The 15,877-nt window shown below is 35.6% G+C and overlaps 1 protein-coding gene across 2 annotated transcripts; it reads right to left on the bottom strand.

Annotated features, from left to right (window-relative positions):
* Positions 1-1,154: 1,154 nt before the first annotated feature.
* LOC104588922 (uncharacterized protein At2g38710) lies at positions 1,155-13,882 on the bottom strand. Of its 2 annotated transcripts, none has more exons than XM_010247046.3 (5): positions 13,492-13,882; positions 12,425-12,544; positions 3,047-3,161; positions 2,133-2,226; positions 1,155-1,656 (listed from the first exon to the last, which is right to left on the bottom strand). In XM_010247046.3, exons 1-5 carry the CDS (start codon positions 13,593-13,595, stop codon positions 1,457-1,459), a joined length of 633 nt encoding a protein of 210 aa, XP_010245348.1. In that variant the 5' UTR covers positions 13,596-13,882; the 3' UTR covers positions 1,155-1,456. The 2 variants fall into 2 exon arrangements, with proteins under 2 accessions (XP_010245348.1, XP_088746302.1); XM_088890176.1 differs by having other exon boundaries at positions 12,425-12,606; positions 13,492-13,631.
* Between the last annotated feature and the right edge of the window lie 1,995 nt (positions 13,883-15,877).

Here is a 15,877-nt window from a genome sequence, read left to right as displayed (position 1 = left end):
TTTATTTTCTTTCTAATTTTCAAAATATGCCCTTACGAAAATACTTTTATAAAAAAACACTTTTATGAAAATACTTTACACAAAAGCATTTTTACAAAAATATATTTATAAAAATACTTTTATACAAAAAACACTTCAATAAAAACACTTTTACGAATACACTTTTATAAAAGCACTTTTACGAAAGAAAAAACAATTCCCATGTTAAGCAAAAAGAATACATATGTGCTGATGTTACAGTTGTTTTTGTTTTAGAAAACAAAACCATTCACATTGGCAAATATCCGCATAATCTATTTCTATGATCATGCACTTGAATATACATGTAAAGACATTAAACGCCCCCAAGAATTACATAAGTTGAGCTCAAATCTCTATTTCTAAATACTTTATCAATCATGCTATCCCAAATAACCCATAAATTGTTCCACCATGTGATGTGAGAATGTCATTGTCCTCATTAATTGGTTTAATAGTTACCCATATATAGATAGAACACCTGTTTTTACTCTAGGGCAGGTCTAAGAAAACGTGGTTTGATGTCTCTTCACTGTAAAAAGGGCAGTCCAAATCTCCTGTTGTCTCTACCAAATGGGAATTTATCGTTGAGACTTGAAAAGAAGATGAAGGTTTTAATTTTCCAAATCTTCCTTGTAGCCTTATTTATATTCTTTTCCTCGTTAGTTGTTTATCGAGGGATAGTTCAAACTTATGGAGCCGTATCCCGTATGCTAATAAGTACGTATCAAACATGAAGATACAAGAACAGGTATCGAATTGGGGTGAATCCATATTCAATTTTACAATCGGATCAAACCAAGGTTCTAAAATTCGATACGCGTGTATCAGGCAGTATCAAGGGAGCTAGTTGAAGGTTCCTCCACCCCTGAACCAGTCAGAACCCCGATATGATATGTATTGACAGGCCGATACGTGTCAATTTTTGAACCTTGGATCGAGCATACCAATACCGTTTGCAGCTCTAATTTATTATGGTTGCTCAGGTTCATCATTCATTGTCCAAATAATCAAGACCTTTACCATCCAATGGTGCAGATTAACTGGACACGAACAACGTGAGCATAGTCGATAATTGATAATTTGACTTCAAGCTATGAACAAGTAAATATATAATTGTCAACACCAACACCATGTAAGCTGTCTCTGCTTGGAATTCAACTAGTGAACATATAATTTGGGATTAATCTACATAAAGTTTTTCGTGAAGTTTGTAAAGTCTTAATTCAAATTCATTGCATCTTAAAGAGTTCATTTGCTCTTCAAATCACATGAATTTGAGGAATAATGTAAGGTTTTTTGAGTGTCACAACAACAATTAAGCAGAAGGGCTGGAACACAAAGAAACCCTTTTTCCAACCCAATTGCTCATAAATCAAGTCTATCAATTCCAAATCAGCTTTCTGTCATAATCAAAAGCTGATGGAACAATCAATGGTTAATTGGACTTGAACCCATTAACTACAGGGGAAGCTCCTCTGATTCTTTTCACGTAGGAGACATAGTCACTGTAGTGCATAGTGTAGATCGTGCTCTGATAACGAGTCAGGGAAATCCGCTTACGGAGCGATTCGTTGATGGTACCATTATAACCTGCTTTGCGCATCAACGAGTCAATTGTCTCCATCTTTGTCCAGCCTGAAACCAAAATGTAAAGAAAACTTGTAACAACAAATTTGATCGGACTAAAACAATCAAATTTTGGGTTTCAAATGGACATAAGGATCATATTCACTAAAAGGCTTACATGCTAGGAAACACAGGAAAAAGTGGAAAAGAAGAAGAAAGAAACAATAAGAAAATAGTGTAAAAGGAAAGGAAAAGGGAAAAACAAATAAAATAGTGCATTCTCCAAAAAATTATTAATGGTTTCAGTTAAATATGAAAACAACTTCTGTTTGATTCTTTATATAAGAACTTAAGTCTTCCCATTGTTCTAGTCAAGAGGTGAAGCTCTAAAGGAAGGATGAAGCAATTCTTTTATCCATTTGGAGAGACAATGTACTTGCGGTTACTTTTTCCTTTTTCTTTCATTTCTGCACTTCTATGACTTGACCATTACATGATAAATAATCTAAATTGAGACAAGAAAATTCAACCAAACATAAACATACCTTCATGGGCAGCCACCTCGGGTAAGTATGTTGCACTTCGCCTCACATTGTAGTCAGGATCAGTGAACTCAATAATTATACCATGTGTGCCTATCTGCATTAAGCAAACTTCTAATGCCAGAATGAGAAAAATCAACAAGCTAAGGTTATGTTTGGTTTGAAGGATCAGTGAACTCAATAGCTTAAATGTTCATTGTAGAATTAATTCGTGTGAAATTAGCTGAGTAAAATATGAAATCAGCATCCAAAACACAATTACTTGGTATATATATATATATATTTCCATGTCATTGGCCATGAGAATAGAATACATTCAATCCATTTCTGTTGATAACATACAATCATGTGAAGCTGGAAGAGAACTAAGATCAATATGATGCCCAATCCTGTCCTAACTGGTCTAACCTTTCTCACTTTCAGAGGGACCAGTATGCTCTACCAGGACTCTTGGGCCACAAATTGCTTCATTTTGATGATCCTGACCCTACGCAACCAGATACTAGAGTGCAGTGGAACACAGAATGGAACCAAATATCTGGGACACAGAATTTGATAAGCTCCATAGTCACACAGACACATATAGTGCAGCCACATGAGAGAAAGGGGGATGGGGATATGGTCAAGGGGATCCAAGTACCAAAGATGTTGGAGCCGGTGCTTCCCCAATGGTCTCAGGCACCAAGTTCTCACCATAATAATTAAGGCTATTTTAGTCTTCCATATATAAAATAAATGCAATAGATTAGGTGGTTAGGATCACCACTATTGCATATTTAACATAGGAGATTTGGTTGGTAAGACCCTGCATGTGGTGGTTCCATTGTTAACTATATGAAATACAGTTGGTACAATGCAGAGAAATCCTAACCCAAGTACTCCTAAATTGAATCAAAAGTGAAAAGAAAGATGCAGACCTCCCAATCAAGATAGTTGAGAGCATTTTCATAGTTTGTCAAAATGGAAACTGTACATTCCAGGTAAGGCAATTCTTTAGCCTGTATTGGGGGGAACCGGCGGTCTCTTAGAGCACTGCAACATATGAAATATTAACCACCCATAAGCTGCAGTTCAGAAGCAAGATAATGCAACCCTAAAGACTTAATTGGTAGAACAGAGATTTTGTCAGTCCATATACATATGAAGCATGCAACATAAGAAAAGTACTAATTTGCACACACACACACAGGGTACATGTTCTATGCTCAGGTATTTCATTCGATTATACTTTTATTTAATACGTAAGCTAGAGTTTCATTTTTCTTTAGTAGAAATTAAGAGAGTAAGAGTTGGACGTAGAGGTAAATAAAAATTAAAATGCGTTCAAAATAAAGGGTAGCCACAAAGAACTATTTGATCTTATCCACAAACTTGGAAAAATAATGGGTTCAATGGTTGGAGAAATATAACTCATAAGGAGGTGTTCAACAACATGGTTGGTTTTGTTTTTGAAAACAAAAACAACTGCCACATTAGTAAATTTGTATTGTTTTTTTCTGGCATGGCAGTTGTTTATGTTCTCAAAAACAAAACCAAGTTATCGAACATCCCCCAAGTCTTTACATGCATCTGAATCATAATGTATACCCAAACATAGCTGTCAAGGAATCACCTTGGTGAAAAGGTACCCTTGGTGGAGCACCTCATCCAATGCTTTGACTTTTAAAAGAAGGGCACTTATCTAAATGACAAATATCACAAGGTGAGCACCTTACTGTAATATTATAACCATCGCTCATAGGTGATGGATTTTTAAATCACAAGGCAACAAGATTTCCTTGCCTAAGAACCTAGTTGTTTTTGTTCAAGGTGTCATATAAAATCTTTATATTTTTTATTTTAGAAAATTAAGTATTACAATAGACATTATTACACTAAGTTATTCATTTTGTGGTTTTATATTTTCAGAATTTATATACTAGTTTCTTTTTATTATTTTTTATTTGTTAGGGCTAGGTCAATACATAAGTCAATGGATACTGGGTTAAACCCTCGAACAAGAAAATATTATTTTCTTATTTTCTTTTTCCTTTCCAAGGATAAAAACAAGGGCTCAACCCCTATATTTTCTGAGGTTTCTTTTCTTTCTTTATTTGATGAACATTGTTAGTAACAATTAGTGAAATATGATTGCTGTTTGCTATGAAACCTAAGGAATTACCCTAGGATATGTGTTTTTCATTTAAAAATTCATCACCTAGGTTGTAAGGCGCTCCCTTGAAAACCATGATATGGCTACAACTTGCTGCTAAGTGTTAATACATTGTAGCATATACTATGTATATAGTTTAACAATGGATATTGCACAAAACACAACAGAATGGAAAAACAGGATTCATGTAGCTGATCCCATATAGTTGGAACAAGGCTTAGATGATGATGATGATGACAATGATCATATACTATGTATATAACTTATGCTCTGTTTAAAGGTTTTATCATTAACAAATAAAAAATCTAAGGGTTTCAAGAAGAGAAAAGACAATGAAAGGATAAAGAGTTATCTTCTTTAGTTGCTAATATTTTTTTACAAGAAACTTCTCTAAAAAAGGCCATCACCAATGTTGGTCCTAGCTATCTAGGGTTTTGAGAGGGGTGGACTACCTAATTAATCTTTGGCACTTTTTTACATGAAGTGAATTGATATAAAAAGCTATTATCTATTAGATATGATGACTTGCCATGTTTTGAGAGGAAAATTAAATGTTGACAAAGAGAATTGTTTTTTTTTTTCAATTATATGAGTGCCGATTGATATGTACAAATGAGGAATAGAATTTAGTTTTCTTTGTAAGATTCCATCACCAAGATGACAAAGTACTCCATTAATACCTAGAATCACCTATTCGCCTTGAAAACTATACTGATGAAGTAAGGCTCACATAAAACAAAATGAACTAATGTCAGTAACAGCAGAAACAAGAACATGTGTTATCATTTGCAGAAAAAGAGGCCTAACTGGTATTTGCAACTGCAAATTTGCTTCCTGTATGAGGCAAGTAGAGAATCCACTTTCCATCTACTAATTTTCTTTCCTTACAGATCCAGTCATCCAGTATTTGGAAGTGCTTTCTAGCTCTTTTTGGTGGTAGATAGTCACTACTAGGAAACGTGCATAGCCTCTGCTTGACATCATTTTTCAACTGTCCAAGAGAGAGAGGGTAAGATCGTCTGGAAATGCACCAAGACTGCCTCTCTTTGGTCCATTTGGGAAGAGAAGGAAGCAGAGATATTCAAGGGGAAGGCACTATATAAGGAAGCAACCATAGAGAATTTTACAATAAGAGTGGCACATTGGATGTAAATCAAGTCCAAAACGAGTTGTGCAATCCTCATCCATGACAAACAGTCCAAAAGGAGTGGGTACCGCCAGTTGTAAATCAAGTAAAGTTTAATTTTGATGGGTGCTGCTTGCGTAACCCAGGCAATTCAGGCATCGGAAGTGTATCTAGGGATTAACTTAGGCTGTATTAGCAATATATTCAGGTCCCATAGGGATTGAGGACTCCAGAAAAGCAGAATTGATGGATGTTCTACAAGGATAAGGTTAAGAGACTAAATATAAGTAGACTAGAGGTGAAAGAAGAACTATGACAGGATGGTTAAATAAGAATAGTCAAGGAACATGGCAACAGAGGCAAACTTCAAGCAAAATTAAGCAATTGGTAAGGGACTTATAAGTGTCAACCAAATGGTGAACCCATCAGCCAACTACTGGTTAGTCTTAACAAAAGGAAGTCATACATCTCCTGCAATAATTCTTTCCCACATGAAGTGTTGGTTAACCTCTATATGGTATGCCTATCAAATTGTATTAGATTGTGAGCAATACTGATTGCTGCTTGATTATTACAAAACAGCAAGGATGGCTTCTGCACCAGTATTCTATGTGCCATGGCTCTTGTTTTGCCTCTACACTCACCTAGGCAATAATTGATTAATTCTTACTTTTCTAGGATACCAAATCTTTGCCAACAAAAGCATAGAATCCTTAAGTCAACCTTCTATCATCCAATAACCTAGTCCAATCTACATCTACATAAACCTCCACCTTCATTGCTGTGAATATGAGACCCCTCTCCCACGATTCCCTTTTAAGTAAGACAGAATCCTCTTTGCAGCTGCTAAATGTGGACTCCAAGGAGCATGCAACACTTAATGCATAGGCAATACCTGGTCACGTCATACATAGATAACGAAGTCTTTAGTACATATCTTGATCCTCCAAGAACTACCCCTCTGTAGCAGGGTTGCAACTTAGGCTGGCTCAGGTTGGGCTTTTGTCAAAATTTGAATGGGCCCTGCCCAAAGGCCCAAGCCCAAAATAGTGTAAAATGCTAACTTAGGTTGGCCCAAGTTGCACCCCCTACTCTGTAGCACAAATCTTGTGGCCTAGAACTATAGGGGTATCAGCTAGTTTTACCCTTTAACTTCCCTGTGACTCTAAGAAAATACAGCACATACTTCCATTGTGATATGAACACACCATATCTAGAACGAGCCACCTCTATGCCAAAAACATTTTGAGACAAGAAATGAGAATCTACAATAAGAATAATAATCAAATCCCCCTTTCTTTTGATAAATAGAGTATGATCTAACTGTGACCGCAGAAAGTCAATCCTCTATAAAGTAATGTTTCTAAAACTGAACTGGAAACAGAACTGATTTTCCCTCTGCATGGCGGGTCAATGGTTTACCATCCAGGTCAAACAGAAACCATGAGATATAATAAAATATTAGAAAATAGAAAAATAGATAAAATGCAGAAAACATGGAAAGCTGCAGATTTTTTTGCAAAAAAAAAAAAAAAGAAAAGAAATTGGATACACCTAAAAACACACAAAAACAAAGAAGGAAATGCCTAAAATGCAAAAAAAAGGTAGGAAAAAAACAGATATTTGAAGGAAAAAATTAAGCATGCCTCTATCTAATGTTATGTATTGATTACATTGCTTAACAAAATCAAGCATAAGAATTAAGAAGTATGAACTATTGTTATATATGATGACAATGGCTAAAATTGCAGAAAATGTAGAAAGAAAGAAGAAAAAATGGATGTGCAAGAAACTACAGAGAAGATGTAGGCTTCAGGGTGTCTTCATTAAATGTCCCCTCTATTTCTCATTCCACGAGAAACAACAATGGTGGCATCTAGGTTGTCCCATTTCTGCCTGGCCCTTACAGTATTTAGGCCTACCTCTAGGAGCCAACCCTAAGGAGAGCACCTTTTGGGCCCAGGTTCTGGAAAAGTTTGAGAAAAGATTAGCTTTGTGGAAGAGGAATTATATTTCTTTAGGGGGTAGAGTAACATTACTGAGAGCTTCCCTAGCAAATCTGTCGATCTATTACTTCTCTGTTTTTAGGATTACTGTTAGGGAGGCCAAGAAGTTGGAGAGATTAATGAGAAATTTTCTTTGGGAGCTAGGGAGAAAAAAAGGATCATCTAATAAATTGGGGAATATTTTGCATGAGGAAAGAGGAGGGTGGGATAGGTCTAGGAATTTAGTTTTAAAGAATAAAGCTCTCTTAGGAAAATGGTTGTGGAGGTGGCCTATAGAACGGGAGAGGTTGTGGCATGAGGTGATAGATAGTATACATGGCAGTTTGGGAAATGGATGGGATGTTGGTGTATCACATCGAGCCACGTTTGCAACTCCTTGGAAAGCAATTCAGAGTATGCTCCCTCAATTCATCAATTTTGTCAGGTATGATGTCAACTCTGGTCTTTCTGTTTTGTTTTGGGAAGACATTTGGGTGGGCAATTCTGCTCTTAAGGACATTTTTCCCTCTCTATTCCCTTTCTCTCTAGTCTCTACAAGGAAAAAGCTATCTCTCACTTTCTTCCAACACATGTTTCCCCATCCTCTCTGAATTGAGACTTTGGGTTTCGTAGGGGCTTGAGGGATCATGAACTCTCTTGTGTTCCAGACCTTTTGTCACTTCTTGAAAGTGTTTTTCTGGACCCCCTCAGATCTGATGTGAGATTATGGTCCCCTCATCCAAAAGGTTACTTCACATGTGCCTCTTTCTTTTAAGTCCCTTTGTTCTTATCTGGTCTAGACCAGTACCTCCTAAAATCATTATTTTCTGTTGGGAGGTGTTCTATAGGAAGATAAACACTTTGGACTGCTAGTAGAAGAGAAGGCCTTCCATGTGTTTGTCTCCAAACTTGTACTTTGCAGGGCTAATGATGAGGATTGCTCCCACTTACTTTTAACATGTTCTTTTTCTGTTGCTATTTGAGGTTGGATCTTTGCCTTGTTTGGGTGCAAGTGGAAATTTTTTTTTTTTTTTTTGATCAATAACACAAGTGGAATTTTTTTTGATCAAGTGGAATTTGACTACAGCCGTAGATCAGCTCTTTGACCCTTCCTTTGTGTGGCCCACAAAAACTGGTAAAACAATGTGGAGGTGCATTAGAGCTGCTGCTTTGTGGACAATTTGGAAAGAAAGAAATGTGAGGCTATTCCAAGAGAATGAGAGAAATATTCAGACTGTAAAGGATTGTATTTTGACTAGGGCAATCCATTGGCTGAGATCTTTGGACTCCTTTCACACATTCTCTTTTGATGACATTTGGAGGAACTGGACAGTTGTGACTAGTAGCAGTACCATGAAGAACAGGGTACCAGCTATGTGGGTGCCTCCTTCCGAAGGTTGGACAAAGTTGAATTTTGATGGTAGCAACCAAGGCAACCCAGGTCCTTCAGGGACAGGAGGGGTGATGAGAGATAAAGACAGCAATATTTTAGCCTTATTCTCAGGCCCCGTGGGTATAGGAGATTCTATTAGAGCTGAGCTTCTAGCGGTGGTACAAGGTATCCAGATTGCAGACCAGTTAGGAGTTCAGAATCTGCTTATTGAAGGAGATTCCAAAGTTGTTGTGGGTTGGCTAACAAATCTAGGTTCAGTTATTTGGTGCTACAGGGAACTTCTAAAGAAAGTTAATTGGTTTTCAAGGAACATGACTTTTACTTCTCAGTGGGTGAGTAGAATAGCTAATAGCGGATGGGTTAGCTAAGCAAGGGGCCTCAAGGGAACATTTATTTTGGGCACCTCTGTAAATTTTCATTATCTAATCTGATGCAATACAATGTTGTCGTTTAGGAGAGGTACCAGCTCGTGCCTCTCCTTGGGCAGCCTGTATTGTCTTATCATATTGATCTTTCTTGAATAAAATTTTATTTATCAAAAAAAAAAAAAACAATGGTGGCATCGCTGTGCTTCATTTGCAGCTTTGTACCTCTAGGAAACACCCAATAGGCACCTTGGTTTCAGAGGAGTAAAATATTTTGGAGAAGTACAATTTTTTTTCTTCAAACAGGTAATGTAAAAACTTTCATTAAACAACCACCAGAAATTACAACCAGCCCATGTACACTAAGGCTGGGAGACAACACTGTGCCCCAAAACATTGCAAGGCCAGAGTCCATAGACAGTGAGCAAAACTACAATGGATAAACAGATGGTTTGTACATTCTACACTTTCACTGCAAAAGGGGCACAGATAATCTTCCAATAACACTCCCCTCCTCACCAACTGATCTTTTGTTAAGCACCTTCCCAGTGATACAGTCCAAACCAAGAAAGCCACCTTTGATGGGATGCAATTTTGGAGAAATACAATAGGATAAGGAGGGACTTTGATGCTTTTGCATCCTCTAGCTTTCTCCAAACTAATTGTGATAGCAGGGCTGTTTCCTTTAACTTGAAAATGCAAGGAAAATGAGGGTAAGAAGGAGAACATATTTGATTTGGTATTTGGGGTTCACAAGGGTGAATAAATCTAGGACTTTTCAGAATCAGAGACAGTTCTGTGATCTGAAATTATGAAGAGGAAGGAGACTTTCCAGGCTCTACAGGTTCACAGCTTCAAAGGAGTGGGGAAATCAGAGAATGAGAGTTCAAGGATTGGAGGTTTTGAGATACGAGAGATTGTATGGGCTCAACACTTTATGAAAGCCATCTAGTTCCATTCACTACGACAGAGAGCAAGAGATCAGTGAGCCATTGTAAGCACTTAGCTCTTGGGAAGAGAAGAACGAAAAAGGAATCTGAAAGCAAGATGTGAATTAGGTTTTCTCTTTTAGACTTTTTACTTTTTAGCAGTTGAGACTTGGATTGAGTTTTTTTAAGAAATTATTTTTCTGATTAAAAATATGTTTACTGTTTAACTCAGAATCAGCTGTCTGGGTTGAACAGTTCAGTGCTTCAAGCAGCCGGGCCACTGGGTGGCTGACTAAGTAAACAGGATTTTAGGTTATAGCTGTTCAAAGGAAAATTGGAAACAGAATTTTGGTAGAGTGATGGGTTACCCAGTCAACCATCTTGGTCAACAACAGGTTGAAAAAAATTGCTACAAAGCACTCCTAAATTTGTCAAACAAAGACAGGGGAACGAGGTGGCAACATCATATATACCTCCTCATATCTCCATTCAAGAAGACATTTTCTATCAGATTTTTGGTTTTTGCATGGTCTGCAATGACCCTTGATCTTTCTTGAATTAAATTCCAAGGTCGTGTTCATTCATAATAGCTTTCAAACAAGCAATACGTAGATGTTATTGATTGGCTACCTTGACAAGTAAGGAAACAGATCAAAGTCTCCCTCCTCTATATGAAACGGGTTTCCACCTCTTAGCTCTTTACCAAAAATTGCCTGCAAAGGCTCCCATCAAGTAGAATAGAGAAAAATGATCAAAGTTTAAGCAACCTGTGTTCATCCGGTTCAAGAAAAATGGCTTCAATTTTAATTGGTCACGTGAGCATTGCCCTTCTTGGTTTCCTTAAATTTAATTGGTTTCAATTCTAGATGCAGCTTCTGTCCTTGGTAATGCTTTGTTTTCTTACAATAATCACACACCACATCATCACCTTCAACCACCTTAATACCTTTAACTCAAATAAGGTTTAGTGGATACCATAGCAGAGTAGCCAGGTGTATGAGTATGCACCATAGTGACCCTCCAGTTCTCTTCCCCTTAGGAAAGGGAATATGCAGTTGAAATTCTACCAAAACCAGATGATGTCATGTAAAGTCATACTCAAGGTTCAACCTGACCAAGAACTCGAACACCTTGTGCTTCTCTATATGTTACCTGTACTAGTCACCATCAAGAGGATCCTTCCACCCACAAGCCTCCAAGTGATCTAACTCTTCCTATAGAGACTAAAGAGAAGAAAAATTATCACCACAAACATCTCCCCTGTCAAATATCATTGACTGACCTACATAATTGACATTCCTTGGTAGTATTTTTAAGCTTGTAGAAATAACCCAATCCTAGATGTCCTTAGCTGTAGATATAAACATGCAGTTCCTTGCAGAATGAGGTTACATGTAACTAACCATCCAAGACATGACCATCTCATCTTTGTAAGTTAAGAGTTGAACCAATCTAGGAATTGCTGCCATCAAGTTTTATTTTTGTAACTTGGATATGTGGATTATCAGAAGCTTGAAAATAACATCTAAAGCCAGCTATGTTGTATAGAGTGTTGGGCAGTCAAGAAACAACATGTTCAGAAAATGAGTGTGGTCGAAATGTGGATAAATGAAAAACTAGAAAGGATAGGATAAGGAATTAAGCCTTCCGTAAATACCAGGGTGTAGCTCCAATAAGCGATAAAATGAGAGAGAGTAGGCTAAGATGGTTTGGTCATATGCATAGAAGACCACCGACAGCTCCAATTAGAATAAGTGATTTGTTACAAGTAGAAGGGGCTATAAGAGCTAGGGGTAGACCAAAACGGACATGGGTAGAAGTAGTAAGATCATAATGAGGCAAGATTCCACCCCCCCAGAAAAAAAAAATAGAAAATTCCAAATTTTGAAGGAACCAAAATCTTCTTTTTTTCTGAGAAAAGGTGAAGTATATTGTATTGTATTGACATAAAAGGATGAACCCAGTACAGAGAGTGGCCATACAACCATAGAGCATGTATAAAACAGAAACAATCCATTAGAAGTTGCTAAAGCTTGTCAATACAAATATGATCTAGGGAACTTCTTTTAAAGAATTATATGGTTCCTTTCTTTCAAAATGCACCAGAATTTTGGATTACATAAAAGCATTCCTAAACAACACAAGACGTGACTAATACCACCACTAATCAAGGAGGGAAGAGCCCAATGACTGTTGAAAATCAAAAAATAAAATTTTAAAAGCAGTGGGGGGACAAAAGATCGCTCTCCCATAATGCCATTAAACTTTTAGAATATGAATTCAACATAAATAATGTTTGTTCAAACTACATGTCCTTTTCAACATAACGTATGCATTTGAAGTACCTGGTTAAAGCATAGTCCCTAAACCCATTTATCAAGTAACGAGCTTCCAGAGTTCCAATGCATCCACGTAGACGAGGCTCCCCACCATTCACCACTTTCTTCCAGGTGACGAACAGTGGGCTGAAATAAGGAAACTCCATATGTCACATTGTCACATGGGGAAAATATACCTGAACAAAGTTCTAACATCCAATATAAACCTTATCAAATCATGGGCATACAAAATGTAATATAAGGAAGTTTATGCAAGATGAAGATACAATTCCATGAGATCACATAAAACATCCAAGCAAAGAGAATTTAGCACCAAGTAACAACAGAAATTAATCAATCGTCAAAACCAGGGAAATTGAATTAGTATAAACCAAATCATACAAGACCAATTAGGTGTATCCAATTTAGGAGGGAATAATCTAGTTCAGTTTTGGTTCGAGTTTTTTGCTTTCTTCCTTTTTCTCCCCTTTTTATTTGCTTTCGCCAAAACTGGATATCTTCAACAACTCTGCGCCTTAACAATGTCACTAACCACTACCACATAAGTATTTTGTAAATAACGAATTTAAGAAAAAATGTAAATGGACAAGAAACTATACTGAGAAGATGAATACATGAAAAGCATAACAAAGAGAATGAAATGTCAAGAAATCATTATAAATTACCAATGGAGCCGAAGTACACCCCCCCCCTCCCCCCAACAAACAAAACGACAAAGAAGAAAATTTTCATGTAATTAATATCTAATATCTATAACACAGGTCAAAACATCAAATATGCAAATAAATTGGACAAAAGAAAAACCTATAGCCAAAGTTGGTAAATAGAGCGATTAAACGAACAGCGCTTTCCTCTCTTCTTCTTGTTATTTCAATTTTCTTTATGTTTTATGTTTTTCGTGTTTTGGGTGTTCAAACACCAAAATAATTAATGGTACTCAACTAAACAAACCTATTAACCCAGAAAATTGAATAGAACCTGCGAAATTTGCAAATTTGAAGGGCGAATATGCCTTCATCAACCAACAACTAAATCTAGAATTAGGAAAAAAAATCGGAACATCGAAAACATACTGTTGCCCTTCATCAAAGGCAGGTGGAGGAACCTCTTCACTATTGTAATGAGCTACAAGCGTGTCAAAGCAGTAAACCACCATTTCCCGATTCGCAGACACCATTTTCAATAAGAAAAAAGTCCAGAAAATCTACAAAATACAGTCTGATCAGAGCTCCAGAAGAGGATATATGGATAGTCGACGTGAGTCAAGAATTTTGGACGTTCAACTCTTCCAGAATCTAAATAGCATGAAAAAGAAAATTAAGATTCCTGAAGCTCTGCATGCCAGATGATGGAGAACCTTGGAAAAGAGAAGAGAAGCTAAATAAGCTCTCCTCGCCTCTTTCTTCCTCCGACTATACGGCTCATCTGAAATAAAATATTTGACTTTGTTCCCAAATTACCCCTACTTTCATAAGAAACACCGATATATCAGTAGACAGTAGTTCAGGCAATATTTCCGGGGCAATCAAAATGACAAAATTGGCCCCAAGAAGTTTGTGAATGGCTGAACGTTGAAACAGAAAGACAATTTTTGTTTGGGAAAAAACCCTAGTTGCGGATGTGGGGCCTCATAATTTACCACGTGGCAGATGCCTACAAAGATCAAAAGCCTGCTTGATCACCTTATTATTGATAAATATGAGTTCAAATAAATTCTAGGAGACTCAAAATGTTGTATACTTTAGTTAATTTTTTAGAATTGAACCAAAATTTCAAGGTTTCAGCTCCAGCCATTTATTTTGGGATTTTTTTTTGAAATATTGTTTCTTTTCATCATTAAATTCTATAATTAAATCCATAGATAATAAATTAATAATTTTGATAACATAAAAGCTTATACTTTGAAAATCTACCTGGCAAAAATAATGTTTTCATCTAAGTGGTGGTAAGAAATTAAACCATTTGGGTCAAATGAGTCAATCAATGTTGCCATAAGTAAATAATAAAATTCAAAATAAATAAAATGCAAAAAATATAGAAATTACAAAATTTGGAAACATTTTAACATCATATATTTGACATACTAAACAATAATAAGTATGATAAACAGTGTTTTAAAAACTGACCCAGAGGTCGACCCGTTTTTGCCTTCAAGTCATAGGTCACCAATTCGACTATCAAGGTCAAATGGGTCAAACCACCTTGTATCAACACTATACGTGTGTGCGTGTGTGTGTGTGTGTAAAAACATATATTTTATCGATAAATAGTATAATTATATTTTTACATATATTAATTATATATAATATATGTATTATGTTACATTTATTTATGATTTTTAATTCAGTTTTTTTATTTATACAAAATATTAAAAATTGCAATTTGGGGCCAAAAAAGGGGTTTTCACAAAAATAGCAAGGTAAGGCGCCAAAGGCCATTGGGACGTATAGGTCATGAAAAGTTACTCAAAATAATAAAAAAAATAACCTCAATCGAACTTCAAAGTACAAAGTTATGGCGTCCAAAAGTGTGCACATAATTAAATACGCAACCTACGGCTTGCTTAATAGGTCGAACGAGCCAATGGTTGAATCGCCTGGGTTAGATAGCTTTTAACTACAAGGGGAGTTTCAACAAATCAAACCCAGAATCAAGGCTGAGTGACAGTTTGAACGGTTCAATTAGCCAAGTCAACAACAAGTTAAAAACATTGATGATAAAAAAGAAATGTTTTTATTAATGTTCAACCATTTGGGATCAAATGCGTTAATAAATAATGTCATAATTAAATAATAAAAAATTAAAACAAATAAAATTTATAATACAAAAAATAAAAGAACTGGACACGTCACTATTATTGTATATTCATTATACTAAACAAAAACAAGTATGAAATGTAAGAAGTATTTTTATAAATGATGAAAATGAAATGCCAAAATTAAAGACAACCTAGAAATGATAATAAATTTTTTAAAAACAAAAAATACAAAGAATCACAAAAATAAATATTATACATAAGATATAATATAATTAAAAGAATATATAAAAATATATATTAATTATGTTGTCAAACAAAAATTAAATGTGATAAGTAAAAAATTATTTATATAATGTTAATGAAATATATAATTTAAAACTGAACTAATCTGAAAGCAAAACTATTTTGTTATCTAAATGGTGAGTCAATGATAAAAAAAATCATGATGTCATAATTGAATAATAAATATTTAAAAAATAGAACACAAAAAATAAAAAGTACAAAGTTATATCAAAGACATTTTTGGAATATTTCTAATGTTATATAGTCATCATATTAAATAAAAATAAATGTTAAAATAAAAATAAAAATACAAAATTTAGTAGTAATAGCAGCAGCAGCAGTAGTAGTAGTAGTAGTAGTAGTAGTAGTAACAACAACAACAACAATAGTAGTAATTGTTATTGTAATTTAAAATTTCT

The sequence above is a fragment of the Nelumbo nucifera genome, chromosome 6 (genome assembly GCF_055504915.1).
Source record: "Nelumbo nucifera cultivar China Antique chromosome 6, China Antique-T2T, whole genome shotgun sequence".
NCBI lineage: Eukaryota > Viridiplantae > Streptophyta > Magnoliopsida > Proteales > Nelumbonaceae > Nelumbo > Nelumbo nucifera.
The sequence above is the reverse complement of the archived record's forward strand: the minus strand, read 5'-3'. Positions and strand labels throughout refer to the sequence as shown.